Source organism: Sordaria macrospora, chromosome 6 (genome assembly GCF_033870435.1).
Source record: "Sordaria macrospora chromosome 6, complete sequence".
NCBI lineage: Eukaryota > Fungi > Ascomycota > Sordariomycetes > Sordariales > Sordariaceae > Sordaria > Sordaria macrospora.
This window is the reverse complement of record NC_089376.1, coordinates 2,263,611-2,290,785: the sequence shown is the minus strand read 5'-3', so window position 1 is coordinate 2,290,785 and position 27,175 is coordinate 2,263,611. Positions and strand designations below refer to the sequence as shown.

The 27,175-nt window shown below is 48.0% G+C and overlaps 6 protein-coding genes across 6 annotated transcripts; 3 read left to right on the top strand and 3 right to left on the bottom strand.

Annotated features, from left to right (window-relative positions):
• The first annotated feature begins 605 nt into the window (after positions 1–605).
• On the top strand, positions 606–2,681 carry SMAC4_08326 (uncharacterized protein). The gene is made up of 4 exons (XM_003344335.2): positions 606–1,058; positions 1,213–1,533; positions 1,595–1,987; positions 2,045–2,681. The coding sequence occupies exons 1-4, from the start codon at positions 816–818 to the stop codon at positions 2,339–2,341; spliced, it is 1,254 nt and encodes a 417-aa protein (XP_003344383.1). The 5' UTR covers positions 606–815; the 3' UTR covers positions 2,342–2,681.
• A 501-nt stretch (positions 2,682–3,182) lies between these two features.
• On the top strand, positions 3,183–3,518 carry SMAC4_13991 (uncharacterized protein; the record flags this gene model as incomplete). The annotated part of the gene is made up of 1 exon (XM_066091725.1): positions 3,183–3,518. The coding sequence occupies one exon, from the start codon at positions 3,183–3,185 to the stop codon at positions 3,516–3,518; it is 336 nt and encodes a 111-aa protein (XP_065947500.1).
• A 2,825-nt stretch (positions 3,519–6,343) lies between these two features.
• Positions 6,344–7,183, bottom strand: SMAC4_13990 (uncharacterized protein; the record flags this gene model as incomplete). The annotated part of the gene is made up of 1 exon (XM_066091724.1): positions 6,344–7,183. One exon carries the CDS (start codon positions 7,181–7,183, stop codon positions 6,344–6,346), a length of 840 nt encoding a protein of 279 aa, XP_065947499.1.
• Positions 7,184–8,118: 935 nt separating this feature from the next.
• Positions 8,119–8,802, bottom strand: SMAC4_13989 (uncharacterized protein; the record flags this gene model as incomplete). The annotated part of the gene is made up of 1 exon (XM_066091723.1): positions 8,119–8,802. The coding sequence occupies one exon, from the start codon at positions 8,800–8,802 to the stop codon at positions 8,119–8,121; it is 684 nt and encodes a 227-aa protein (XP_065947498.1).
• Positions 8,803–13,885: 5,083 nt separating this feature from the next.
• On the bottom strand, positions 13,886–14,759 carry SMAC4_09810 (uncharacterized protein; the record flags this gene model as incomplete). Its single annotated transcript, XM_003342528.2, has 2 exons — positions 13,886–14,123; positions 14,295–14,759. 2 exons carry the CDS (start codon positions 14,757–14,759, stop codon positions 14,079–14,081), a joined length of 510 nt encoding a protein of 169 aa, XP_003342576.2. The 3' UTR covers positions 13,886–14,078.
• Positions 14,760–16,389: 1,630 nt separating this feature from the next.
• SMAC4_13988 (uncharacterized protein) lies at positions 16,390–16,620 on the top strand (the record flags this gene model as incomplete). Its single annotated transcript, XM_066091722.1, has 1 exon — positions 16,390–16,620. One exon carries the CDS (start codon positions 16,390–16,392, stop codon positions 16,618–16,620), a length of 231 nt encoding a protein of 76 aa, XP_065947497.1.
• Between the last annotated feature and the right edge of the window lie 10,555 nt (positions 16,621–27,175).

Below are 27,175 nucleotides of genomic sequence, written 5' to 3'. Positions count from 1 at the left end.
CGACGATACGGCTGTTGCTGATAGAGGCAACAATCCATCCATAGGGTAGCGAGGCCTGGAGAGCTTGCCATCAACGACAAGTTGAAGGTTAAAAGGTGTTGCTCAGTCCTTCCGGTGCAGGTTGATCCCTGGACAGTGCATGTTACCGGTGGGCACTACAGATGATTGCTGCGATCCTTAGGTTTCCAGAAGACATCCCCTGTCCCGGCAAGCTGCGAGGCTGGCCCCGTGACGCTATGGAGAAGGACTCCAGTTTCTCGTTCATTCAGCTGAAATCCACAAGTGTACAGATGAAACACGGACATTGACGGGTACAGTGAGGCTGGCAGGCAACTGTCGCCTGCGACCGGCGTGCTGTGCTGTCGTGCGCTGCGGAGAAGAAAAAAAAGTCGCAGCTTTCGATAGGTAGAGAGGCACCGCTCTGATGCAGAACTTGGCCGGGCAAGAGAAAGCGCATGCCGGTGCAAAATTTTGTTGGAGATGTGCAAAAGTGGCATTTCATGGGGGAGTGAATTCGGAAGTTTTGTATAATATCTGAAATAGAATTGAGTTAATGTACCATTTCTCCGGGTCACAGACGATCTGACCATTAGTTTTCCGGTTGTCCCGGCTGTTTTCCGTGCTGGGCGCTGCGTCATTGTCGCCGAGTCAGAAACCTGTAGCCTCACGACAAATCTTATCACAGCCGTCAATTTCGCGTCCTTCCCATCCGACGCTCTTTTCCCCAACCTACAGTCCTACACCACCTCCGAAAAGACACATATCTGTCTTACGCCCCGACCAACTCCCCTTCTCTTGCCCGACATCCCGCCACTATGCTGTATAAAGGTCTTCGTCTTGCGGCCCGCGCCGCTCCCAAACTCGCGCTCTGCAACGCAAATCCCGCGCTCCGACAGCTTCCCCTGCAGTTCCAGCATGTCCGCAACTACGCCGACCAGGTCATCAAGGTCCCGCAGATGGCCGAGTCCATCAGTGAGGGCACCTTGAAGCAGTGGAGCAAGAAGGTTGGCGACTATGTCGAGCAGGACGAGGAGATCGCGACCATCGAGACCGACAAGGTGTGTAGAACGCTTCCTCCGTCCCGTGCCGGTGTCGGAACCTAGACCCCTCGGAGCATATGCTGCCTGCCCCCTATTCTCCCTTACGATACCGTCATACTTCGCCAGCGGCACATGTATCAGCTTTCTAACTGCTTCTGCCATTGCGCTCTAGATTGATGTGGCCGTCAACGCTCCCGAGGCCGGTACGATCAAGGAGTTCCTCGTTAATGAGGAGGACACTGTCACAGTCGGCCAGGGCATTGTCCGGCTAGAGCTTGGCGGTGCGCCCAAGGAGGGCGGTGCTGAGAAGCCGGCCGCGCCCGAGAGCAAGGAGGCTGCTCCCAAGGACAGCGCTCCTGCTCCTGCTCCCGAGAAGGCTCCCGAGCCTAAGCAGGAAACCAAGCCCGCCGCTGCTCCTGCCCCCACGCCTGCCAAGAAGGAAACTCCTGCGAAGGAGGCCCCGGCTACCCTCGGCAACCGCGAGGAGCGCAGAGTAAGTACACGGCTCCTGGATGAACGGAGAGGTGAATCCGGCAAACTAACACACCTTACAGGTCAAGATGAACCGCATGCGCCTCCGCATCGCCGAGCGTCTCAAGCAGTCCCAGAACACCGCTGCCTCGCTTACCACCTTCAACGAAGTTGACATGTCCGCCCTGATGGATTTCCGCAAGCAGTACAAGGATGAGATCCTCAAGAAGACCGGCGTCAAGCTCGGCTTCATGAGCGCCTTCTCCCGCGCCTGTGTCTTGGCCATGCGCGACATCCCGGCCGTCAACGCCTCTATTGAGGGTCCCAACGGCGGTGACACCATTGTCTATCGGGATTATGTTGACATCAGTGTCGCTGTGGCCACCGAGAAGGGTCTTGTCACTCCTGTAGTCCGCAATGTTGAGACCATGGACCTCGTTAACATTGAGAAGTCTATCGCGGATATGGGCAAGAAGGTACGAATTCCCACGCCTATTCATTTGATTATATCGCATTACTAACTGTTACTGTAGGCTCGTGACGGTAAGCTCACCATTGAGGACATGGCTGGCGGAACTTTCACCATCAGCAACGGCGGCGTTTTCGGCTCCTTGATGGGTACCCCTATCATCAACCTTCCTCAGAGCGCAGTTTTGGGTCTCCATGCTATCAAGGAGCGCCCTATCGCTGTTAACGGAAAGGTTGAGATTCGCCCCATGATGTACTTGGCTCTCACCTACGACCACAGACTGCTTGATGGCAGAGAGGCTGTCCAGTTCCTGGTCAAGGTGAAGGAGTACATTGAGGACCCCAGGAAGATGCTTCTTTAAGTTGTCATAAAGGCAAAAATTCAAACATCCTTGTGTTCTGTAGCGGGGTTCTGGTGCCCCGAGACTTTACATGGATTGGACAACTACAAGAACAATAAAGTAGCGGGAATTGAGCGATTGGGATACGAAGACAGAAGGAGAGTGGCAGAAAATTGACCAGGGGGGGAGGGAATAGGCTAAGCCAGAACACCGCCGAAGGTTCTTTTTCCTTTTACATCCTGTAGACTTTTACTGTATGGACTTTCAGTTGGTATGGCGCATTACTAGGCGTTAGCATAGTCGGACAAAGTATAACAAATATTTGCTTATATATAATTTAGAAGTAACTTCTGAAAAGAACGTACTTCTTGATCCTAGTAACCTCCTTACTTACTAGTGTTAGTGTACGGGTCTGCAAGAGTGTTACACAGCGAGCAGTCGTATACGGTTGAAAAGGTAATATTTGACAAAGAGGAGGAAAGGAAAGACTACAATAGAAGGGGGTAATTAGGAAAGGGTTTTGTTATGAAAGGCTGGGGTGCATATGCCCAGACGGCCAAACCTACAAAAGATAGGACGATGTTCTGCTTGCAAAGCAGAACTTGGAATGCACACTATATGGCCAATGTCAACCTATGACATTTGTACACCGTGGTACAAAGCTGGGGCCTACGAACCAGAGCCCTCGTAGGCGGTTCACAGACTTAGTAGAATTAAGTCTAATCTATGACGGGTCTAACCAAGTATTACACAGCGAGCAATCGTATATAGTTGAAATACTATTATTAACAAAGAAAGAAGAGAAAGACTACGTAGAAAGCGCAATCGAAAGAAAGTTTTATTTGCCCTATACCAACCAACCATGGTACAAGGACAACAACCCATACCTTGGACTACCACGCAAATACCTAGCGAGGTGGGTAGGAGAACGAACGGGCCACTGGGACTTTCACTCCTATCACGAGCGTTTCAACCATCCCCCCCGAGACGTTCCGGTACTGCATATGCGGAGCACCCCGCGACAAAGGACACTTTTTCGTATGCCCACCAGTCACCTACCGCAACCCGAACGCGGCAGAAGACACGCCGAAGGCCTTCGGCACAAGCTACGCAACATTTCTCACAAGGATTCAAACCCTCAAAGACGAGGGATAGACACACGTCCAGGTATTACGAGGAGGAGGCTACCAGGGGATAAGGGTGGCGAGAGCGGAAACCCCCGACCCGGACGACGAGCCACTGTCATTCGCAGAGGCGCTTGGTCTCCCGGGGTCAGGAGGCCTGGAATAAAAGAGGAAAAACAAAGAAAGGATCAGGGTTTTTCCAGCCTACGGCCACGCGAGCGCCTGACCTAAGAGGCTTTTTTCCCGCACTTATGTACCTATGCCCAGCCGCCGTCGCGGGCACGACTTACTATCTAGTATTGATAGAACGTAGTCGAAAAATTCATTCATTCATACTAAGCATAGTATTAATAGAAGATTATTCGTACTCTCTTACTACCCTTATGGTTACTAACGTATATTTTACTTTGCAATTAATATTTGATAATTTATTTACTTATTGAGCCTGACCTACAACCGATAGTTCTATTGCTATTAGAATTATTACCGCTATGACAGTAGCCGCTAGTCCCGAGTATTAGAACGACTTAACTACTTTCATTCAAGCGCTCAAAGACTTGCATTATAAAATATGAGAAGTTCTAATACTTGCTAATTAAATATGTATATTCGCTAGCCTCCTGGTCTTATCAATTTTCTTCCCAGGTTTCTACTACTTGCTCGTCAATAATGTGACGAACGGCAGTCTGATCTGCCTAAGTGGGATAGTTGAAGGTATAGACTATCAGTCCTGTTTGGTGAAGCTAAAGAGTTCACAACAAGTATGTCTGCAATACTGGTCTCGGTGATAATGATCTATTGACTACTGTTGAACTATCTGACAATCTGTGAACAGGGTGAACAACCACGAACGAATCAATGATGATGTATTATGTAGAGTTCAGACTGTGTAAAGTCTGGAGGTCTAAAAGTAGGGCAAGGGAGGTCTCTGTGCGGTGGGCTATGGCCAGAGGGAGCCATGGCTGGCCGCACGTGACACGGGACACCTCCAACACACCCTCGTAGACCGAAAGACTCTCTAATAGAGTCGAGATCCTATTTACATGGTGTTTGTTCACATGATGGTGGTTCCCTTGTGTTCAAGTCCAGGGAACCTTCTGCTGGACAAGGCCAATCAACTTCACGAACTTTGCGTGCTTATCCGCCTTCAATGCCTTCGTCAATCCGTCTGCTGGCATATCCTCCCCGGCCAAATGGATCACGTTGATTGCCTTCATTTCCGGCTGCTGAATCAACCACTTGTATCGTATATCGATGTAGCGGTTACGAGCCGGCACGTTTACGTTAAACACCCGGTTCCTGGCATTCTCGCTGTCTGTGTAAAGGATCTGGTTGGTGTTGACTCCAAGACCCAGGTCTTTCAACATGCTTCCAATCCATTCCAGCGACTTCGCTGTAAGGACCAGATTCACGAACTCTGCCTCTGTCGTACTGGTTGTGACAAGGCTCTGCTTCTTAGATTTCCAGTGGATGGGACCGCAGGTAAGGAACACGACGTGCCCAGCTGTACTCTTTCTGTCTGGAATGTTGTCTGCAAAAGAGGCATCTGCATATGCCCTGAATTGCAGATCGAGGCGGCCAGCAGTCGGTGAGAAGTGTCCTCCCGGAACAATACCCAGATCTGAATGGCCAGTCAGGTAGCGATAAAGGTGCTTCATCACGGTAAGGTGACGATCGGTTGGCTTCGCATTACCCTCGCACAGTTTGCTGACGGTGAACGTGATGTCCGGTCGGGTACCAGTGGATAAGTAGTTTAACGAGCCTGTGCTCTTGATGTAGGCTTTCTGCTGACCAGAAACTTCCCCACCCCCGTGGATTTTGAAGTCCGGAGGCCAGGGTGTCTTTGTCGGGTGAAGGTCTTGTCCTTTGGCGAGGCCTTTCGTGAACTTGTCAATCATTGTCTTGGTGTATCGTTCTTGTGAGATAAAGACGGTACGCTCAGTTCAATTTCTGACGATGTCAAAGTCTAAAAAGGTCCTCACTGGGCCCAGATGTTTGAGTTTGAACTTCTTTTCCAGGGTTCCTTTGATGTGGGTGCTAATCTTGAGGTTGGCTGCTGCCAAGAGGAAGTCATCAACGTAAAGAACCATAATCACACCCAGGGTATTGTTCACCAGGAGGCACAAATCTGCACCTATGGGTGTGAAGCCTAGTGCTTTCAGGACCGGCAGTAAGGTCTCAAACCAAAAGAGGGGGCTGCGTTTTAGTCCATATAGGGCTCGAACCAACTGGCATACCCATGTGTGGCAATCCTTCTTTTCAAGACCAGTCGGTTGTTCAACGTAATACTTCTTGCCATCCTTAGGAATGAGGGCATTCAAGAAGGCGGTGTTGAAGTCGTATTGTTCGCACTCAAAATCGCTGATGGCCATGATGCAAAGGAAAAGTCTCACACTGACCGAGTTAGCGACGGCGGCGTAGATGTCCTGTAGATCCCATTTATTGTTATCAAAGTTGCCGCAGACTACCCATCTCGCTCGAGCCAAATACTCCTTCCAGTCGATATTGTACTTCTCATCATAAACCCATTTACCGGGCAAAACGTGCATTTCCGGGGTTCGCTTCACCAAAGAGTAGACTCCTGCATCCTCCAGGGCCTTGACTTGCTTTTCCATCGCTGGCAACCAGTATGATCTGTAGTTGGCCAGTTTGACAGCTTGGTTGTAGTTCTTGGGGATGGTACGGTCTATTTTAGCGCAAGGAAGGTCATAAAGCACCTCCATGGCTGTCAGGCAGTATTCGGGGATGCGAGTCACACGACTCGCTTCCGCGATGCCATGGAAGAAGGTGGGGAGTTCCGGGGTGGGATCAACAACGTTGTTGTTACTGTCAATGGCTCGCTGAACGTCGTACTTGAAACCGGGTGGCTTGGCCACTGAGCGGCGAGGTTTGCCTTCGCTTACCTCTGGAGATACTGCCGGAGCGGGTTCCTCAGAGGGTTGGCTTCCTTGTGCCTGCTCTGGCTTAGCTGGTTCATTTGCCGTGGTCTCTGGGTGTTGAGGTAATAGTACGCGGTGCAGAAGTAGGTGCGTAGGTGCTTGATCCATGGCTTAATCTCGTCCTTGGGGTAACCAGGAATGGCTCTGCAGAGTAGCTCATGTGGGCTTTTGCCTTCTGGATTTGCCTTTGAGGGCATCAGATTCATTACGGTAACAACGCTTTGAACAACAAAGGACCAGAGATGGGGTGGAATGTTGGGGTCGATTGTGAGGGCTCTGGAGCGCTCCATGATGATTGCTCTAGCTCTTTCTGATTTACCGTTCATCCATGGGGTGTGAGCAGTCGTCTTGTAGATCTGAACGCCCTCCTCGTTGGCCCATTTGTGTAGTTGACTGCTCTGAAACTCCTTGGTTGGAAGTCCCCATTCTGGTCCGCCGTCGAGTCCAACGACTTTGACTTTAAGACCTGTCTGGAGCTCAATCCATTTCTTGAACTGCTTCAGTTTAGTAGATGCCTCGCCCTTGGTTGTACAGAAGTCAACCCAGTGATGACCAGAGGCTTCACAAATGAAGTGGACACAGTATCGTTGTCCCAGATGGTTCGGGTGGTTGTGCTGAATGACGTCTCCACGGATAAACTGCACTGGAGTGATGGTTGTAACAGTATGCGCATGCTTGGGTATAGTATCAGTAGCCTTTGCGCGCATACAACCATCACAAAAGTGATCATGGGTATTGCTGAGGGTAATGCCAGCCTCTTGGCACGCCTTCATGACCTGCTCTCTTCCTGCGTGCATCATCCTCTTGTGCATAGTTGAATAGTTGATAGAAGCGAGCATGACGTCCTTAGTCTCGATTCTAGACTGGTTGAAGTTGAAGGGCTGAATTACTGGAAGCACTACCAGCCCGTTGATGTAATCACATCGAATAGTGCACTTCTGGTTCTGGAGATGAATCTGGTTGGTCTTCATGTCCCAGATCAAGCCGCTTTCAAGCAGTGCCTTGGTTGATAGTAAGTTGGCTGGCGTCGAAGGAGAGTAGATGACGTCTTTGATACGGACTCGAACGTTGACTTTCTTGTTGGTTGGCATTGTTAACTCGACTGTGCCAATATGGTATGATAGGGTAACCGTGCCATCACCAATGGTGTGCTTGGCTGGTTCTGGTAAAGGTTGAAGGTCTGTAAACCATCTAACATGGTTGAAGATATTGGAGCCACAACCAGAGTCGTAGACTACCAAGTCTTTCATGGGGTTTGTTGCCTCAGGAGCCTGTTGGACTTCAGCGATATTACACGTTGAATACTGTAATTGATACTTTGCAGTTGAGTTACTGGAATCAACGTGATTAGATCTCGCTATGGGCTCCTTTTTCCTGCTCCAGTTGGCGGGAGCCTTATCAGGGTCACACCACCAGCAGTCAGCTGTACGAGGGTTGCGATGATGACCGCAAGGGAAGTGCTTGAAGTCGTCACGCATGGACTGGCCGCAGTCCGAGCAGGTAACCTGCTTGTGATTCGTACGGTCCTTGTCGTTCTTGTTGTTTGAATCCTTCTTATCATAATAATAATAATAATGAATTTTTCGACCTAGTTCTACCAAATTGTGATAATGGGTCGTGCCCGCGGCGGCGGCAGGGCATAGGTACATCGGTCGGGAAAAACCCTCGGGCACCTTCCCGGGGGTGGAAAACCCTGTTATTTCTAGCTACGGTCGACCGGTCCTTCCCCTCCCTCTCACTCCTCTCCTTCCTCCTCCTCCGTCTCCATGTCTTCCTCCGTCCTTTCCACCGCTCGCCCGTCGTAGTTGACTCCTTCCAGCTCTGCCGGGACGAGTCCCGGCATCTCAAAGGGTATTGGTTCGTCGTCCGGGTCCGGGGTCTCCGGCCGGATCGTTCTGATGCCGTAGATGCTGCCGTCCGCCCTCGCGCGGGCGCCGGTGTATCCATCGGCCTTGAGGTTGTGTATTCTATTCAGGTAGGTGGCGTAGTTTGTGCCAAAGGCGCTGGGGGTGTCCTTTGCCGCCAGCGGGTTCTTGTAGGTCACGAGTGGGCAGAGCGCGAGGTGTCCTTTCTCGAGGGGTTCTCCGCAGAAGCAGTTCTTGTATGCCTCGGGAGGGTGGTTGAAACGGTCATGGTACGAGTGGAAGTCGTAGTGGCCGGTCTTCTCCCCGACCCACCTCGCGAGGTAGGCCCTCGGGAGGTCGAGGTAAGGGTTGTTGTGGTGCCAGGGGGTGTCTTGGAGGTACGGCGGTCTGTGGGTCCGCCAGTAGAGGTCGGGGTCCGCTTCTGGGGGGAGGGCTGTTGTGCGGGGGGCTCTGGCCGGGGCTTCCGCCCCGGGGTTCAACCATTCTCGGAGTGCTCGGAGCCTCGGGGTCCAGGGGCCGGGGGCCTCCGCCGTTGGGGGGTGTAGTTTTGCCATGCTTGACAGCCTCGACCAGCCCGAATCCTTCTTATCGTTAGTGCTGGCAGTGGAGGTTGTCTTCTTGACTTGGACGGTAAGGTTCGTCATGCGAGCCTCTGTGTTGCCAAGGATTGACAAATGAGAAAGGAGTTGAAGGGTAGTGAGCTTGTCTTTGGCCATCTCTGCTGCCCAGAACTTGGCATCGACAGTGCACTGGCGTTTGACCATGTTGTAGAGATTGAGGACTTCAACCTTCTCGTTGATTTTCAGACCACACTCAGCCACGCGCTTGCGCAGAAGATCATAGCGAACAAGGAAAGAGGCCATGGAATCGAAGTTGGCACGACGAAGGGAGGTGTACTCTTCGAGGATATCCGCGCGAGCCTCGTTGGTAACCTTGCCAACGGTCTTGCGAATAAGATCGTAGAGATACTTGGGGTCAGTGCTGTCTTGGTCCCAGCCGTTGATACTGAGGGTAGTCGTAAGCTTGTCATCCTTGAGGGTGGCTTGAATGCTCTTCATAGCCTTGGCTCTGTCGGTACGCCAGATCTTGTGCTCATCAGGTTCCTTGACCTTGTCTGGCTCAGTGACGTCTTTGGTGACATACTCAAGAAGGTCGGCGCATGCGAGCTCACAACGGAAGGCGCGGTTCCAGTTGGCAACGTTGGATTCGCCCTTGAGGGGGATGAGGGAAGATATCTCGCCCATGGTGTAGTCGTTGTTAGTCATTAACAGAAGGAAAGGTAGAGGGGTGTTGGTGTTGGCTGGTGTACTTGACGGGCCGTGAATGGTTCTCAGGAAGTCGGTCATCTTGGTTGACTTGACGACGTTGACTAGACGTGGGGGGGGGGGGGGGGGGGGGGGGGGGGGGGGGGGGGGGGGGGGGGGGGGGGGGGATCGCAGTCGTGTAGCGGTTGCTAAGATTACTTGAATGAGGTCGGTCGCTTGCGACGTTACTCGAGGGGTACTGTCGGTCGCGATGCAACGTCGAGGGCAATATTGGGGGTTTCTGTCGGTTGCTGGCGACGTCGAGAAGGAGAGGGTATCGCTGATGCGATTAAGGATTGACGAAGATTGCGTCAAGAGGGCTCATAACCTGTGAACAGGGTGAACAACCACGAACGAATCAATGATGATGTATTATGTAGAGTTCAGACTGTGTAAAGTCTGGAGGTCTAAAAGTAGAGCAAGGGAGGTCCCTGTGCGGTGAGGCCATGGCCAGAGGGAGCCATGGCTGGCCGCACGTGACACGAGACACCTCCAACACAATCTGAGTTCTCCCGTAGTCCCTTTATACCTGCTCGCCCTCTGCGAGATATCTGTTTCCGGATGTCCACGTAGACGTGAACCCCTTAGTGTGTGGTTTGCGGGCTCACTTCCTGAGTCGAGCTCACCCCGTGAGCCTGGCTCTCCCTTCCTTGCTTCGTGAGCCTTCCTGCCCCTGGGGTTGCACAGCATAACCTTCTTGGGTTAATTGTGCTACCAACATTCTGGTTGGCCCGTGTGTCCTCTTAAGTTCGTAACAAATAACGTAGTTTCAATCATGGCCGACGCTCGCAACTTCGAAGAGGACTTTATTACTACTTACGAAGAGATTATTCGCTTCTAGGCCCGTATTAAAAACTTCAAATAGAAACTTACTCGTAAAAAAATTTTATATTATAACTATTTGTATTTAAAACGTTTTTGCAATATAATTTAATGTAAAGGACCACGAGCGCAAAATTCAATTTTCAACAATCAAATTGCCACTCTTAAAAAACAAGTTCAACAATTACCGCGCTTCGTTTACGGCTGCTTTCTAATTAAAAAAGGACCGCTATTAGAAAATCTTTTCAAACTTACGAATTCGTTTGCAAAAAATAACCGGCTTACCTCTCACTAACACGCCTCCCCCTTTTACTACTTATCCTTCACTTCCCGCTAGTGTACTTAGTATCGTATTTAATAATCACAATTCCAATATAAATATTAATAGTGGCAGTAGCAGCTATAAATCGGTATTGCGTGTTATAATTACTCTTACTTTCAACTGTAAAAGATGGTCGATTGAGCACGCTACAAAGTATTGTACTTAGCGCATATAAGTGAAGTTTACTCAAGCAAATAAACTCAAGATTTTGATTACCTCACGTTCCAAATTTGCCTTTATTGCCTGGTCTATCGAAAATATCCCCCTCGAGACTATCAAGATTAAATTGGATAAAGTAGTCTTCGGCAAACGCTATAAGTAGGTTACTACCCTTAAAATATTTAATAAACTAAATAAAAAGTACAATAACGTTAAGGTTGTTGTCGAATCCCGCCCCGCCTTCAGAAACCTTAAAATAACTAAATGTATAAAATGAACTAACTTTAAAAGGAAATTCATCATCCTTGTCAATACAACCAAATTAGATAAAAATATAAAAACCTACTACATGCGTTGAAAAAGTATTAATTATATCCGCCTCGCTTTTATTTACTAGCGCCCCCAACTAGCGGGCCAGGAATTCAACGAACAGTTTATATTTCTCGTAATTTTACTAAAATTCTGGAGCATAAAAATTAGCGCGAAAAGTAAACAAACCCTTTTTACAAAATCAACGGTACGAACGCTACTTCCGCTTCTACTACTACCCCCGCAACTAAGACTAATATTAACTAAAGTAACAATTTCATAGACCTCGACAATATAGTTGAAATGACCGTAGTTTCGTAGCGCCTGAATTTATTTTCAATTTTAAATCCCAATCTGGATGATAAGAATTAAAATTTCCGGAGGCAATTCAATTTCCGCTCAACCATCACCTATCCATAAATTCAGCAATAAGTAATTATTATTACCATTTCAACATTCCTACTATAACAATAAATGAATAAATAAAATAAATACTTATTGGTTCCTAAAACTTTGTAAGTGTTGCTACTACCTAGTTATTCCCTATTCAAAATCCTACATCCTATAAATTATACCTTTTATTAATATATAACGCTACTCTTCTCACAGCGTTGGCGGACCATTACACCACTAGACTATGTTCCAAAAGGATACAAGTAACCGAAGCTGGCAGTTCGGTTGCTCAAGTGGTCTTATATAGTTTGTCCCGGAAGAAGCACCCGAGCGCATTCCGTGACAACTCTCTCTTTATTTAAATAACTTACACCGTAATACTTACCGCCTTACGGCTAATGAATATCCCCGTTCAAATTCCTACCCGATTCTTAAAGTGCTAGAATATTATAAATCCCTGCCTATTTGAATGACAACTTCCTTCTATCGTATGATTTCCTTACATTCGAATAGAAACTTTTTAATCAAATTACTGACCAGGTAGCGGAATTAAAGATCGGGCCTCGGGAAGGACGGTGAGGGTATACCAAGAGGAAGATAAACATCGAAGGCACGGCGTCGACACGGCATCGTTGCAATAGAAAAGCAGAGGGTTTTCATCCGGCTACGGTACAGTTTTTCCCACCGACCAAGAACGGAAGCAGCACCGCATACCCACTGGGTAGACTATATGAATGGTTTAGCGTGATAAGACAGTATATATATTCCCTCTATAAATAAACTATTAGAGCTTTTTTAAGTAGAGATTTAGCTTGGGGTAGTGTTCATTGAGGTAGGGTATTAAATTTTTATAAGCGTTGCCGGCTAAGTGGCGTTTAATGTAAAAAAATGTATCGCGGCCGGAAGGGTAGCAGTTAGCGCTAATTTCGAATGGTACGTTATTTTCTTTGTTTTGATTGTCACGGCACGTAGGTCTCGAGGGTAGCGCGCACGAATAACTTAACAAATGTAATAAATAATTAACTATAGAGAGTAAAAGAGAAGAGGAGGAAGTGCGAGTCTGGCTGAGACGAATACATACAAGAATGAAATGGCAAGTGGGTCCAACGGGTAACTGCAACAAATGAGGCATGTAGGTAATACAGCCAATTAAAAGGCATGGTACCAAGGCATGACATTAATTGTAGAATTTAGACGGGTCCAACTATTTAGAGGTTAAATGGTTAGAACGTTGTAGAATTGGGTTATTGTTTTTATTATCGATATTAGTACTATCGATTGAGGGAACGGTTGAAAAGCGAATAATTAATTAATGTAGGAGCGGTGGGCTAGTATCTTTTGAGATAGTAGGGAGGATTATATTTTTATTTTTAGTTTTGGAGCGAATATGTTTAAAAATATTTAGTTGGTCATAGTTTCTTTCAGAGTTTGGATCTCCCCTTTTTTCAAGTTTTTAAAAGGTCATGCAAGGATTGGACCATTGTAGCGTTCATAGATTCAACGATAGGGGCGACAGGCTCTAATTTGGCAACCTAATTGTGAGTGATTCCTAATTTCACCAGTAGGAAAAACTTATTTAAAGTTAATTTGCAAACCTATTTTCGTATGGCTTTGATTACAATAGACTCCCCTTAATCGGAGCTGAATTGGTGAGCGATTAAGTGAGGCAGTGAAACGGGCATCTATAATTAACCAAGCGAGGATGATTTTATCACAATTTTGATGAACTTTTGAACATCATTCAATTATTGATATTTTTTATATTCATTATATAAAATTACATAAGTAAACGTATCAAACTTGGTTTCAATTGAAACATTGCATAGAATTTTGATTTTTGACATTCCAAAGTGTATTTCTGCTAATATATATATATTATATATATTGTCTTATCACGCTAAACCATTCATATAGTCTACCCAGTGAGTATGCGGTGCTGCTTCCGTTCTTGGTCGGTGGGAAAAACTGTACCGTAGCCGGATGAAAACCCTCTGCTTTTCTATTGCAACGATGCCGTGTCGACGCCGTGCCTTCGATGTTTATCTTCCTCTTGGTATACCCTCACCGTCCTTCCCGAGGCCCGATCTTTAATTCCGCTACCTGGTCAGTAATTTGATTAAAAAGTTTCTATTCGAATGTAAGGAAATCATACGATAGAAGGAAGAAGAAGAAGAAGAATGAATTTTTCGACCTAGTTCTACCAATCTATGATAATGGGTCGTGCCCGCGGCGGCGGCTGGGCATAGGTACATCGATCGGGAAAAACCCTCGGGCACCTTCCCGGGGGTGGAAAACCCTGTTGTTTCTAACTACTGCGTCCGGCTCCCCTCACTCCCCTCCTTCCTCCTCCTCCTCCTCCATCTCCGTGTCCTCCTCCAGCCTTCTTACCGTTCGTCCGTCGTAGTTGATTCCTTCGAGTTCGGCCGGTGCGTGTCCCGGCATCTCGAGGGGTAGTGGTTCGTCGTCTGGGTCCGGGGTCTCCGGCCTGATCGTTCTGATGCCGTAGATACTGCCGTCCGCCCTAGCGCGGGCGCCGGTGTATCCGTCGGCCTTGAGATTGTGTATCCTGTTTAGGTAAGTGGCGTAGTTTGAGCCGAAGGCACTGGGGGTGTCCTTTGTCGCCAGTGGGTTCTTGTAGGCCACGAGTGGGCATTGTGAGAAGTGTCCTTTCTCGAGGGGTTCTCCGCAGAAGCAGTTCTTGTATGCTTCGGGGGGGTGGTTGAAGCGGTCATGGTACGAGTGGAAGTCGTAGTGTCCGGTTTTCTCTCCTATCCACCTCGCGAGGTATGACCGCGGGAGGTCGAGGTAGGGGTTGTTGTGGTGCCAGGGGGTGTCCTGGAGGTATGGCGGTCTGTGGGTCTGCCAGTACAGGTCGGGGTCTGCTTCCGGTGGGAGCGTCTGTATGTGGGGTCTTTTGGGCGGGGCCTCCGCCCCCGGGTTCAGCCATTCCCGAAGCGCTTGGAGTCTCGGGGTCCAGGGGCCGGGGGCCTCCGCCGTTGGGGGGGTGTAGGTTGGCCATGCTTGTCAGCCTCGACCAGCCCGTCACTGTGGTGCCGAGCCGTCTCTCCGTGAGGGGGTGGTTGACCGGGAGTGTGTGTAGCCTGGCGGCTGTTCTGGCGATTTCTCGCCCGAGGATCTCCGCCGGGGCGATCCCGACGAGCCAGAAGGGGACTGTGCGTTGTACCGTTTTCCAGACTGGCATGGTGGTCCGGAGGGTTTTGGAGGCGGCGGCCTCGATCCGGTGTAGGGCTGCTTTGATTTGTGTGTGGACTGTCCGGCCCCCCTTCCCGGGTTTCGTGAATCCCGGGAAGAGGGCTACGATAGAAGGAAGTTGTCATTCAAATAGGCAGGGATTTATAATATTCTAGCACTTTAAGAATCGGGTAGGAATTTGAACGGGGATATTCATTAGCCGTAAGGCGGTAAGTATTACGGTGTAAGTTATTTAAATAAAGAGAGAGTTGTCACGGAATGCGCTCGGGTGCCTCTTCCGGGACAAACTATATAAGACCACTTGAGCAACCGAACTGCCAGCTTCGGTTACTTGTATCCTTTTGGAACATAGTCTAGTGGTGTAATGGTCCGCCAACGCTGTGAGAAGAGTAGCGTTATATATTAATAAAAGGTATAATTTATAGGATGTAGGATTTTGAATAGGGAATAACTAGGTAGTAGCAACGCTTCCAAATTTTTAGGGATCAATAATTATTTATTTTATTTATTTATTCATTGTTATAGTACAAATGCTGATATGGTAATAATAATTACTTATTTCCGAATTTATTAAAAGGTGATCGTTCAGCGGAAATTAAATTGCCTCCGGAAATTTTAATTTTTATCATCCAGATTTGTGACAAACGGCAGTCTGATTTGCCTAAATAAGATAGCTGAAGGTAGTAACTATCAGTGCTGGTCGGTAAAGCCAAAAGGTTCACAACAAGTATGATCGTAAGACTGGTCTCGGTGATAATGATCTATTGACTACTGTCAAACTATCTGATAATCTGAGTTCTTCCGTAGTCCCTTTATATCTGCTCGCGCTCTGCGAGATATCTGTTTCCGGATGTCCACGTAGACGTAAATCCCTTAGTGCTGGCTCACTGCCTATGGGCTGGCTCGTCTCCATGAGCCTCGCCTACCTTCATGAGCCTTCCTTCCTTGTCATGGTTACACTGCCCAGCCTTTATGTGGCTGTTGTGTACCGGTGGCTTGGTTGGCCCGTGTTCCTTGCTCATGGTTCGTAACACGATGCTTCCCCTCCCTAGCCAACGCCCTCGACGGCTTTGTTGATTGTCCTTGGTGCCAATTATTATCTTAATCCCAACCTGTCCTGTTCTTTTATATTAGTAAGTTTTCCTTCCTTCTCCATTGCAGTTATGGCGTCGTTTCGTCTCGAAAAACGTCCCTCCAAAGCGGCTGCGAAGCGGTAGTCTTTGCTGACCCGTATCGAACAGTTTGGGTCCCCTGTTGATCCTTGTCGCCTTTGTTCTCGTCGTTCTTTGACGTGCAAGCGATTTCCTACTTCTGGGAAGTGTGGAGAGTGCGTTCGCCGCGCATGCCCTTGTGAAAGCATGGACACCGATGCCGAGTGTTTGTTGTTTCCCTTCCCTCCGGGTTCCGGGTTGAGCTGACCTTGTTTTAGTCTCTCGTGTTCTGGCGGAAAGAGCTCCCGTAGTTCAGGCAAAGTCCGAAGTCTTAAAGGATATTGAAGAGCTCTCCCGAGTGTTCCAGGAGACTTTAAAATTCCTTAAAAGCCGTACTCTTTAGTTGGCCGAGCTGGAACAGGAGCAGAAGCGTCTGTCTGAGAAGGGCGGGAGCTGACAGAGCTCAGTATGGCGGAGTTGGAAGCGTTGGAGGCCGAGGAGCGTGCGGAGGAGCAGGCCCAGACGCTGCCCCAAAGGCAAGCGGCTGGCGTGCCTATTGCTTCCGTGTCTTCATTCGATTGGTCGTCCCTCGACGTGTCCGATTACCATGCTGCTTGGCTGGGTAGTCCTGCACCCCTGGGCAATCCGGGCTCCTCCGTTGGAATTCCTCCAGCTTCTCAGGGCAATTCAAGTTCTTGACGGGTTCCCAAGTGTTGTCCTCGGGTCCAAATCCTTCCCATTTGATGAGGTACTCCAATTTCTATCCCTCGATCCTTGAATCTAAGATTTGCTCCACATCCCATTCTTCTTCCTCGTCCTCGATGCTGACACTGGTATTGATCCTAGCGTTTCTTGGTGCGGGTTCTAGCAGCGATACGTGGAATGAGTGTGATCTTAGTTTCACAGTGTCGGGAATGTCCAATTGAAATACTACGTCCGAGATTTTCTTCTTGATCTTGAAAGGTCCCACCCGTCGGTCGTTGAGTTTCTTGCTGGGTCGCTTTGTCCTAAGGTTCCTGGTGGATAAAAGGACTTCATCCCCCTCCTTAAAGCGAGGTCCCTCGAGCCTTTTCTGATTGTAGTAGTGACCCATCTTCTGGCGCACGAACTCCAACTCGTTCTTGTGTTTATCGTGAAGCATGTGCAGCTTCTGGGCCTTAACTGAGGCTCTGGGAACGTTTGAATGTGGTCCTTCCAACTTTTCCATCTCGTATCCGTAGTTTGCGAAGAAAGGTGTCACCTTCGTGGTTTCTGTAGGTGCAGTATTGTATGCTAGTTGTGCCGTTGGTAGGTAGATCTACCCAATCGCTTTGCTCAAAGTTGACATAATTCCTCAGTTATTGTTCCACGATCTGGTTTATCCTTTCGGTCCGTCCATCCGTCTGGGAGTGATAGGCCGTTAACATTTTACTCTTGGTACCGAGCTTGGCCATCAATGCCTTCCAGAATTTGGATGCAAGCCTGGTGTCTCTGTCCGTGATCCATTCCTTTGGCCATCCGTGTACCGAGGCGACGTTTCGATAGATCACGTCCGCAAGTCGTTCCGCTGACCATGTTTCCTTGTATGGTAGGAAATAACTCTATTTGGTCAGCCTATCCACCATCACTAGGATGCAACTCTCCCCCGAAAATATTTTTCTTGGCACCCTCTGTCAGTCGGTTGTTAGAGGCCAGGCCAATATTACCCTGTTTTTGGTGCAATAGGTGCCTTAGCCTCGGTGCTCATGATGCCGGGCTCCGAGGTGTCGCTGTTGTCGTTGCGAGAAGACATGGTGATACCTTCAGTACTGTCCGAGATAGGCCAAAAGGGAGTAGTCAGCGTGTGACAAACGGCAGTCTGATCTGCCTAAGTAGGATAGCTGGAGGTAATAACTACCAGTGCTGTTCGGTGAAGCTAAAAGGTTCACAACAAGTATGTTCGTAACTGGTCTCGGTGATAATGATCTATTGACTATTGTCGAACTATCTGACAATCTGAGTTCTCCAGTCGTCCCTTTATACCTCCTCGCCCTCTGCGAGATATCCGTTTCCGGATGTTCACGCAACCGTGAACCCCTAGTGTGTGGTGATGGGTTTGAGGGCTCACTCCCGTGGTGTTGAGCCTGGCTCCCTTCCCTGCCTCCTGAGGCTTTCCGTCCTTGGGGTTGCACAGTCTAGCTCTTCTGGGTCAGTTGTGCTACCAGCGCCCTGGTTGGCCCGTGTGTTCTCTTAAGTCCTTAACACTTTTCGATTATTGATTATATTCTTAGGGTCGGTAGCCGGCATATTATTCCAAATGAAATATATTCTTTTACTAAACACTCCGAGCTCTTTTTATTACCATATTCTATTAATTTTTCGAAGTCAATATAATTATATACTTTTATTTAAATTATTTCAACAAACGGAGACTATTTCTTTATTAAAGGCGTAATACTCCGACTTACTATAAAGATTAGGAAAAAGTGGTAAATAATCTTCGTTAAAAAGTGATTAACTTGGCCGACTTTGGGCCCATTACATCTTTCCTTACTGCAACGTCTGTACGCGTTAGTCTTAGAGTAAAAACGGCTAGGATAACCGAAACCTTAATATTCAAAATATTATTAAAGAAATAGTGTGGCGTTAAATGGTTTGCAATTACATACGCTTCTATCCCACAAAAATGAATGCCCTTAGAAGACAATAGCGGTTTGTACTATCACTACTCTCATAGAAAGTATACTTTTTCTCAATTTTTCCTTTCTAAAATATAACGCTAATCGCTGTGTATCCTTTAATTTTCTCTTCAATAAATTAAAGAATAGTTTCTTTATTCAATTCATCAAAACCAGCATAAGGGATTTTCTTGGGGTTTGTGGGCACAAGAAGCGTGTTGATTGTGTTAAACTAGGAAGACAAGAAAGGAAAAGAAAATGTGGAGGGCTAAATACATGGTGGTGCGGGCTGGTGGGCCCACATGACAATGTCAGTGAATGGAGGTGGGACAGACCCCACCACAACGGATTTCCATCGTTCGAATTAAAACGGTAGCAATGCCAATTTTTATTCCGTTACCAAACTATTTATACTTGATTTTTAAATAGAAATTCCGTCTCTCTTCGTCGAAAGTAACCATGTTATTACTAATTTGCTTCATTTTAATAGCGGCTCTAATGATTTTTTTTTGAATCGATTAAAACGTTGACAATACGCTATTTAATACTGTCATTCGACTTCAAAGCTTCCGTAATTAAAATTTCAATTTTCCTGGTCATCAATTAATATTTGAAAGTAAATATAACGAAGCAAACCAGAATGATAAAAAGTAAGGGAGCAGTATTGGCGGCCGTACTAAGGGGCAGCCCCTTCAGCAACTACATCTTCCCACTTCGGGGACAGCGTAACGACCTTTTCAAATTTTGATACAATTTTTTAAAGTAGTAAAGTCCTTCCTAATAACTGGCTAACTTTTAACCTTACTTATTTCAAGTATGGAAACCCACTTTGCCGCGCGAGTTCTTTTTTTTTTTGGCGAATTAAAAAAGTAATTTTGAAATTTAACGATAGTCTTTCTCCACTGTAGTAGCGTAGTCTATCGCTTTATTTATACGGGCCATTTCTTTTTTCAATTCTTTATCATCCTTTGAACGTTTTTGTTTACTTTAGGAAGTATATATTGCGTTGGAGTTATTATAACTGGATAGCCCTACAAAAGAGTAGTAGATACTGTTTTTAAGCTTACGAGCACTTCTATTAATCGTCATCGGTGGCGACGAGTCGACGCTACCGCTGCGATTGTTGTAGGTCATTGTGAGGGAGGCAAAAGACCCTTACGAGTTGATTGCCGTTGTCAATTTTTATTTTGGAGCACTCCTCGACCTGAAACCGGCGTTCCTGGTTTTGGCGCCGTTTTTGCGCTATACTTATTATAGCTTTGGACATTGGAGAACAAGAAATGTATTGTATCGAATTTAAGGACTACAAATCAAAGAATACAATCATTAACGGAAATTACGAAAACGAATTTCGCAAGAAATACTGTATCTGAACCTATAATTCGGCCGCTAAACTTGAAATATTAACCAATAAATTGCTTACCTAGTAAAATTAATTTCCTATTCGACTTTGGGGGGGGGGGGGGGGGGGGGGGGGGCGCTTGAAACGACCCAGACCAACTGCTTGAAGGTTGTCTCTGGCGCTTACAAGGCCGCGTCTACGTTTAGTGTGGAGACGGAGACCTTCTGCCCACCCCTCGACCTCTACCTCAACAAAAGGGTTAGGGCGTTTGAGGAGCGACTCGCCCGTTCACCGGCGGCGGCCTTCGTTAGAGGAACGCCAGCTTGGGTGGCGGCGGAGTTACAGGGTAAAAAGAGAGGTAGACAACTACAGCTGCCCCCGGTTAGCGGCCGAGCGAAGGCTGAGTGGGCTGAGCGAAGACATCCCGATACCGCAGGGGGAGGTGAGAAAGCCCACGTCGGGTGAAAAGAAACGGTGGTTGGAAGAGGCAATTCGGAAAGAGTGGATAGCGAGGTGGCACGTTAGGGTGGCCGAGGCGATGAGCAAAAGAAAGAAGCCGAGAGCAACAACAACTACGACGGCGGCCTTTGGAGAGTTCACCGCCGTCTCGTCCCTCACAGCTGATAGCTTTTGAAACCAAGCTCTTCAAAAGTACTTCGAAAATGAAAGAGCGCCGGAGAGATGACAGCTCGTCGGGGGGCGAGCGACAACCCCTCTTCGAAACCTCCCCCTTAGAACGCCGCTTGCTGGACCCAAAACGGCTGGGCCGCATTCTAATGGGAATTTTCTTTTCGATCCATTTTCATTTCAACATCGGAAAGGAAAGGACGGCGATTCCTTGGACAATATACACTTTTGGAACCTCGCAATGCCAGGGACAGAAATAGGAAAATGAAGGCTTTTGGGGCCTAGGGGCTTTTCGAAACCGCACAGAAGTTAGGGTTTTTCCAGCGCACGGCCACGCTAGGGTCCGACCTAGCTGACCTATGGGGCTTTTTTCCCGTTTCATGTACTTATGCCACGCCGCCGTCGCAGACACGACTTATTATCTACTTATTGGTAGAACGTAGTCGAAAAATTCATTCATTCATTCATTCATCCTTAAGTAAGCAAGCAAGCACAATTCAAGCAATACAATACAGTCTACTCCTATAGTGCAGAGTTTACTATAATTGTTGTTTCTTACAGTGCAGAGTCCACTGTGCTCTTCTGTCTTGAGAGCAGAGTTCTCTCTAAGACCTCTTTTATAACATCCCTCTATTGTCTTTGCTACCACGCTGCTTCCTTCAGCACTGCTGTAGTACTTCCTACCGCATCCGCTCCGCTCTGTTACAAGTGCATAGTTCCCCGTAGGATCTCTATACTGGTGCTATTATTATAAGTAAGTCAGTTAGGGCATTGCAGTAAACAATATTGATCTTAGGGTTTTATTTCTAAGTAACTTGGAAGTGTTATAAGTTTAGTAGTTATTTACGTATCAGTGTATACTTATAAGCATTGTAGGCTACTACTAATATTAGTATAAAAATGTATATATTTTGCTACGTCCGGAATAAGTAGCAGTAGCGGGGTAATAAATAATTTCAATAAATTGAATTCAAACGTTGTCATCCTCCGGTATAACTAACTGATTCTTTTTTAATAATAAACTATGTTCAAAATTGTCACGGCGCTGGCGGACCACTACATCACTACGCTATGTTCCAAAAGGATACAAGTAACCGAAGCTGGCAATTCGGTCGCTCAAGTGGTCTTATATAGTTGTGATAGCAGTCGAGAGGCACAACTGCAAGGCTGCCATCACAAAAATTAAAGGATAAACCATCGTCCATTCTTGCTTTAATTCTATAAATGAATAAATTTCAAATTCAATGATTTATTTGAATAGTTTAGTTGATGAAATTTTGATTTACTTTGAATTCTATTGATGAGGTATTTGGGTCGTTACTTATATTAATTTATTTTCAATCAGCCCTACTAATAGTAACGGACTTTATATTTAAAAATTCATTGCTTGCGAAACGGTGGCGCACCCTCACGGAGGAGGCGTCGAGAAACTCGAGGAAACTCTGAACGCTAGAGCGGTAGGGTAGGACACAGAGCCATCTGCCGTTCTACCCCCCAAAGATCCCGGCGCTACATCAAGAAGGCAACGTAGAGGAGGAACGGAGTCATGAAGGCAAAGCGGAGATCTTAGCGGAAAGGTTTTCCCCAGGGGTAGAGGCGCCAACAAACCATCTGCCGTTCTACCCCCCAAAGATCCCGGCGCTACATCAAGAAGGCAACGTAGAGGAGGAACGGAGTCATGAAGGCAAAGCGGAGATCTTAGCGGAAAGGTTTTCCCCAGGGGTAGAGGCGCCAACAAACCATCTACCAGACTGGAGAGAGGGAAGAGAGGTCAAACTGCCAATGAGTTGTAGATTTAGTACGGACGCTTATGATGAACAAATTGAATGAACTTTTCGACTACGTTCTACCAATACTAGATAATGAGTCGTGCCCGCGACGGCGGCTGGGCATAGGTACATAAGTGCGGGAAAAAAGCCTCTTAGGTCAGGCGCTCGCGTGGCCGTGGACTGGAAAAACCCTAATCATTTCTGTGTGTTTCCACTTTTATTCCAGGCCTCCTGACCCCGGGAGACCAAGCACTTCTGCGAATGGCAGTGGCTCGTCGTCCGGATCGGGGGTTTTGGCTCTCGCCACCTTTATTCCCTGGTAGCCTCCTCCTCCTAATACCTGGACGTGTGTGTATCCCTCGTCCTTGAGGGCCTGAATCCTGGTGAGAAATGTTGCGTAGCTTGTGCCGAAGGCCTTCGGCGGGTCTTCTGCCGCATTTGAGTCGCGGTACGTGACTAGTGGGCATACGAAAACGTGTCCTTTCTCGCGGGGTGCTCCGCATGTGCAGTACCGGAACGCCTCGGGGGGGTGGTTGAAACGCGATTTGGAGCAGTGCTCAGGAAGGAGCGACACCTGGTTCTTAGTTTCATGTACTATAGCTCATAACGGCTTATCAATGACAACACAATCCGCCTTAGTGGATACTGGAGCTGATGCTTCTTTGATCGTGAACTATTCTTTCGCCCAAAAAATCATCAAGAAATTGCATGTACCAATATGTAACAACTTCACCCCTGGATACGTCTCGCCTTATAAGAAATTCTGACCCGACGTCATCGATCAAACCTTCAGCGCCACCCTATCCATCGATGGCTTCCGCTTTCTCAACCAGTGGATCATTATCCTCCCCAGCCTGAAAAGAAATATGATTATCGGAAGGATGTGGCTAGCAAAACATGATGTGATGCCAGATTGCCGGCGTAACCTGCTACTCTACCCCAAGGAAAAAGACCCCCACCTCGCGACGGCCGACATCCCGGTGGATCAGGAAGTGATGTTGGTCAAGAATCCGTCTTTCCAACAGGACGTTTTGAGGAGAGAAGCGTTGATGGCACGAGAAGACAAACGATGTCACGACGGCATGCTGCTCAGGTTCGCACGGCCGGTCAGCCCATGTCGAAAGAGGAAACTCCTGCAATTCAGAGGCGTATCAAGGAATTGCAGGTCCTGGCGAAGTCCACCAAAAACCCGAAGACCGAGAAAATAATGCCAAGCAACTGAAAACCGAAGAGCATCAACCATGGGGAGCCGCGCCAACCCACTAACGAGTCCCCCTAACAACAAAAACTGGACCAAATGAACTACGAACTCTACGATGGACCCAAGATCGTCCAGATCAAGATAGAGGAAGCTCCCCCCGGGATGGAGAAGGCCAGGGGAGGACCCCTACCCGTTGAGAGACCCGCAGGGTCCGTATTGTGTGAAGAAGATGTTCTCATGGGTAAAAGAACGACCAAAGGACCTAGCGTTCGTCAGCTCTATCGCCTTTGATTATTATATCAAACAGGGAGAACTACCTGGGGCCACCAGTCTGTACAAAATCAACGGCCTCATTGAGAGTCTACAATCGGGAAGGGATCCGTTGGATTTGGACGAAGAAGAGCTCAAGCATCTGGTTAACGAAAGACTTCCAAGACGCTACGATTCCTATCGTGACGTGTTTGGCAAGATTGCCTCTGACACCCTGCCAGGGAAACGAGAGGATATCGACCATAAGATCATCCTCGAGGATGGTAGAAGGCCAGAGGAGCTTGGATACAACCGCTTGTATAAGATGACCTTGGAAGAACTCAAGGAATACCGGAAGTACATTACCGATAACCTACAAACAGGCTTTATCGCAACAAATTTCGCGCCCTGGGCGGCCCCGGTACTCTTTGTTGCCAAGGTAAATGGGGGACAGGTTCTGTGTGGATTACCGAAAGCCGAATGCCCGCTCGAAGAAAGAGCACTACCCCCTGTCCTTGCTCGAGGAAACTCTCGCCCGCATTGGAAAGGCTAAAATCGTCACGAAGATCGATATTCGTCAAGCCTTCCACCGCATTCGCATGGATCCAGATTCCGAGGATCTGACAACCTTCCGGACACGGAATGGCGCATACAAATACAAGGTGCTGCCGTTCGGACGATCTAACGGTCCCTCATGATTTCAGAGATTCATTAACGATACTCTAATGGGCTATATTGACGTATTCTGCAACGCATATATCGACGACATCCTTATTTACTCCGACAACGAAGTAGACCATGAGATTCACGTCCGTAAAGTCTTGGATTGGCTGCGGGAAGCCGGACTGCAGGCAGATATTAAGAAATGCGAGTTCCATGTGACTGAAACCAAGTTCTTGGACTTTATTATTGGTGTTGATGGCGTTCGTGTAGACCCTGATAAGGTGGCCGCAGTAAAGGACTGGAAGGAACCAACCACAGTGAAAGGGGTGCATGCCTTCCTAGGCTTCTGCAATTTCTATCGCAAGTTTATACGCGAATTCGGCCGCGTGGCTAGGCCCTTGCACAAGTTAACGTGCAAAGACTTATCCAGCTTCCAGTGGACCGAGGATTGTCAACGGAGTTTTGACGAGTTGAAGGATAGACTGCTGGAGGCTCCCGTTCTGGCTTACTTTTCATACGAAAGAAAACCCGCGTTGAGACGGATGCTTCGGATAGTGTCTGCACTGGAGTGATGTCTCAATATCAGGAGGACGGAGAATGGCATCCGGTCGCGTTCCACTCCGAAACCATGGCTCCCGCAGAGTTGAACTACCAGATCCATGACAAGGAGCTGTTGGCGGTTGTGAGAGCCCTGGAGGTCTGGAGGCCGGAGTTGAAGGGAGTGAGAGAGTCTCCGTTCACCATCTAGACAGATCACCAAGCTCTGGAATACTTCAGCACCAAGAAGTTGCTCAATGGCCGTCAGGTCAGGTGGTCAGAGTTTTTGTCAGAATACCAGTTTCGGATGACTTATCGGGCCGGTAAGGATAAGGTGGTGGCAGATGTGCTGTCGAGGAAAGCGGAAGACCTGAAAACTGTGAAGGACAAGAAACAAGACCAACATACCCTTCGCCTCTCAAACAGTACGACGGCTACTTCGTGTTCGCCGGCGATAAACCGGACGAGACAGATCTGGCTTTGCTAGACGATGGAGAAGCACCATCTCCTCTCTCAGAATTGAAACTGCTGGACGAGCAGCTGACGGCAAACAGGGAGGACGAGTCTCTTTCGGTATATCAGAGCAAAGCAACCACGGAACCTGACAGTCGCTTCGAGTTAAACCAAAGGCTGTTAACCTATCAAGGCCGACTGGTGGTCCCCGAGACAGGCAACCTAGGCACCAGCGTGGGATGTGAGGCCTATTCGAGACTGGCTACGGCCCACCCAGGAAGGTTTTTTGTTGTTGTTGTTGTTGTTGTTGTTGTTGTTGTTGTTGTTGTTGTTGTTGTTGTTGTTGTTGTTGTTGTTGTTGTTGTTGTTGTTGTTGTTGTTGTTGTTGTTATTTTAACGTCTACTTCCGCCTCCCGAAGGGCATGAGACGTGCGACAGTTACCGGAATAGAAACAAGAAAGAGCCCAAATCCTCCCTCTATAACCCCAAAAAGTAGAGCGCAAACCACGGCTTAAAGCCAGATAAATTCGTTGCCCCCGAAAAGAGATACCTTAGTTAGGGGCCCCAATCAGCATTTGCTGCTCGGGCTGAGCCCTCCTGTCCGCGCCCGTGCACGGACTTCCACAAATCCCGTAGCTGATTTGAAGTAATAGAGGTCAACGCCGTTGGAGGGAAACCTCAAGGGGAGAAACCTCCAAAATTGGTCCGCCGTTCTCCCTTAGTTGAAAAGGAGATAGTCGATGTGGTTGTCGATATCATTGAGGATCGAGGAAGATATAGCGATTAGAATGCGGCCCAGCCGTTTTGGGTCCGGCAAGCGGCATCCTAAGGCAGAGTTTTCGAGGTGGTTGTCATTCGATGCGGCTTGTGCCCGGTGAACGGTACTATCCTCGGCGCCCCTTTATTTTCCTCGAGTAGTAGGTATTGTCGAAGAGCTCGGCTTCGAGAGCTACCGGCGTTGTCATAGACGGAGGTCAACTCTCCAGAATCCATCCGCCGAAGGTCGAAATGGTGGGTTAAGCCATTGATAGCCCTAAGGCACCCAAAGGCATCAAAAAAGGGTAGTTCTTGGCTTGGCCGCTAACAACCGACTAATAGCAGGTGCCAAGAAAAAATAATTTGGGGGAGAGTTGTGCCCACCCAGGAAGGAACAAAACTTGCGGAGTCTTACAAGGAAAATACTGGTGGCCGGGAATGATGGCGGACATCGATAGATACGTCAACAACTGTTGGACCTGCCGCTCTTTTAAGGTTCCGCGAGACAAGACACCCGGCAAGCTACACCCGATTCCGCTGGCGAAAGACTGTCGCGCTTGGCAATCTATATGCGTTGACTTCAAATCAATGCCCTTAGATAAACTAGGTTTCAACAACGTTCTGATAATGGTAGACCGTTTCTCGAAGATGGTGTGGACGTGTCCCTGCAAGGATACTACCACTGCGAAGGATATGGCCTTCCTATATTACCAAGGCCCCTTTCGCGTCTTTGGCCCCCCCAAAGAAGTGATCAGTGACAATGGACCGCAGTTCATATCAGACTTCATCCAGGAATTGTCCTCCATATGGGGAACTGAATAGAAGCTGAGTTCGCGAGGGCATTTTCAAGCGGCTGGCCAGGCGGAGATTGTGTTACGTGGATCAGAGGCTTAGCTCATATGTCAATCACAATCAAGACAACTGGTCAGGAGCTTTGCCCCCGCTCGATACAGTACAGGCCTCATGGCCGCATGACAGCTTGGGCGGACTTTCCCCCCATGAAGTGGTATTTGGCTTCCCA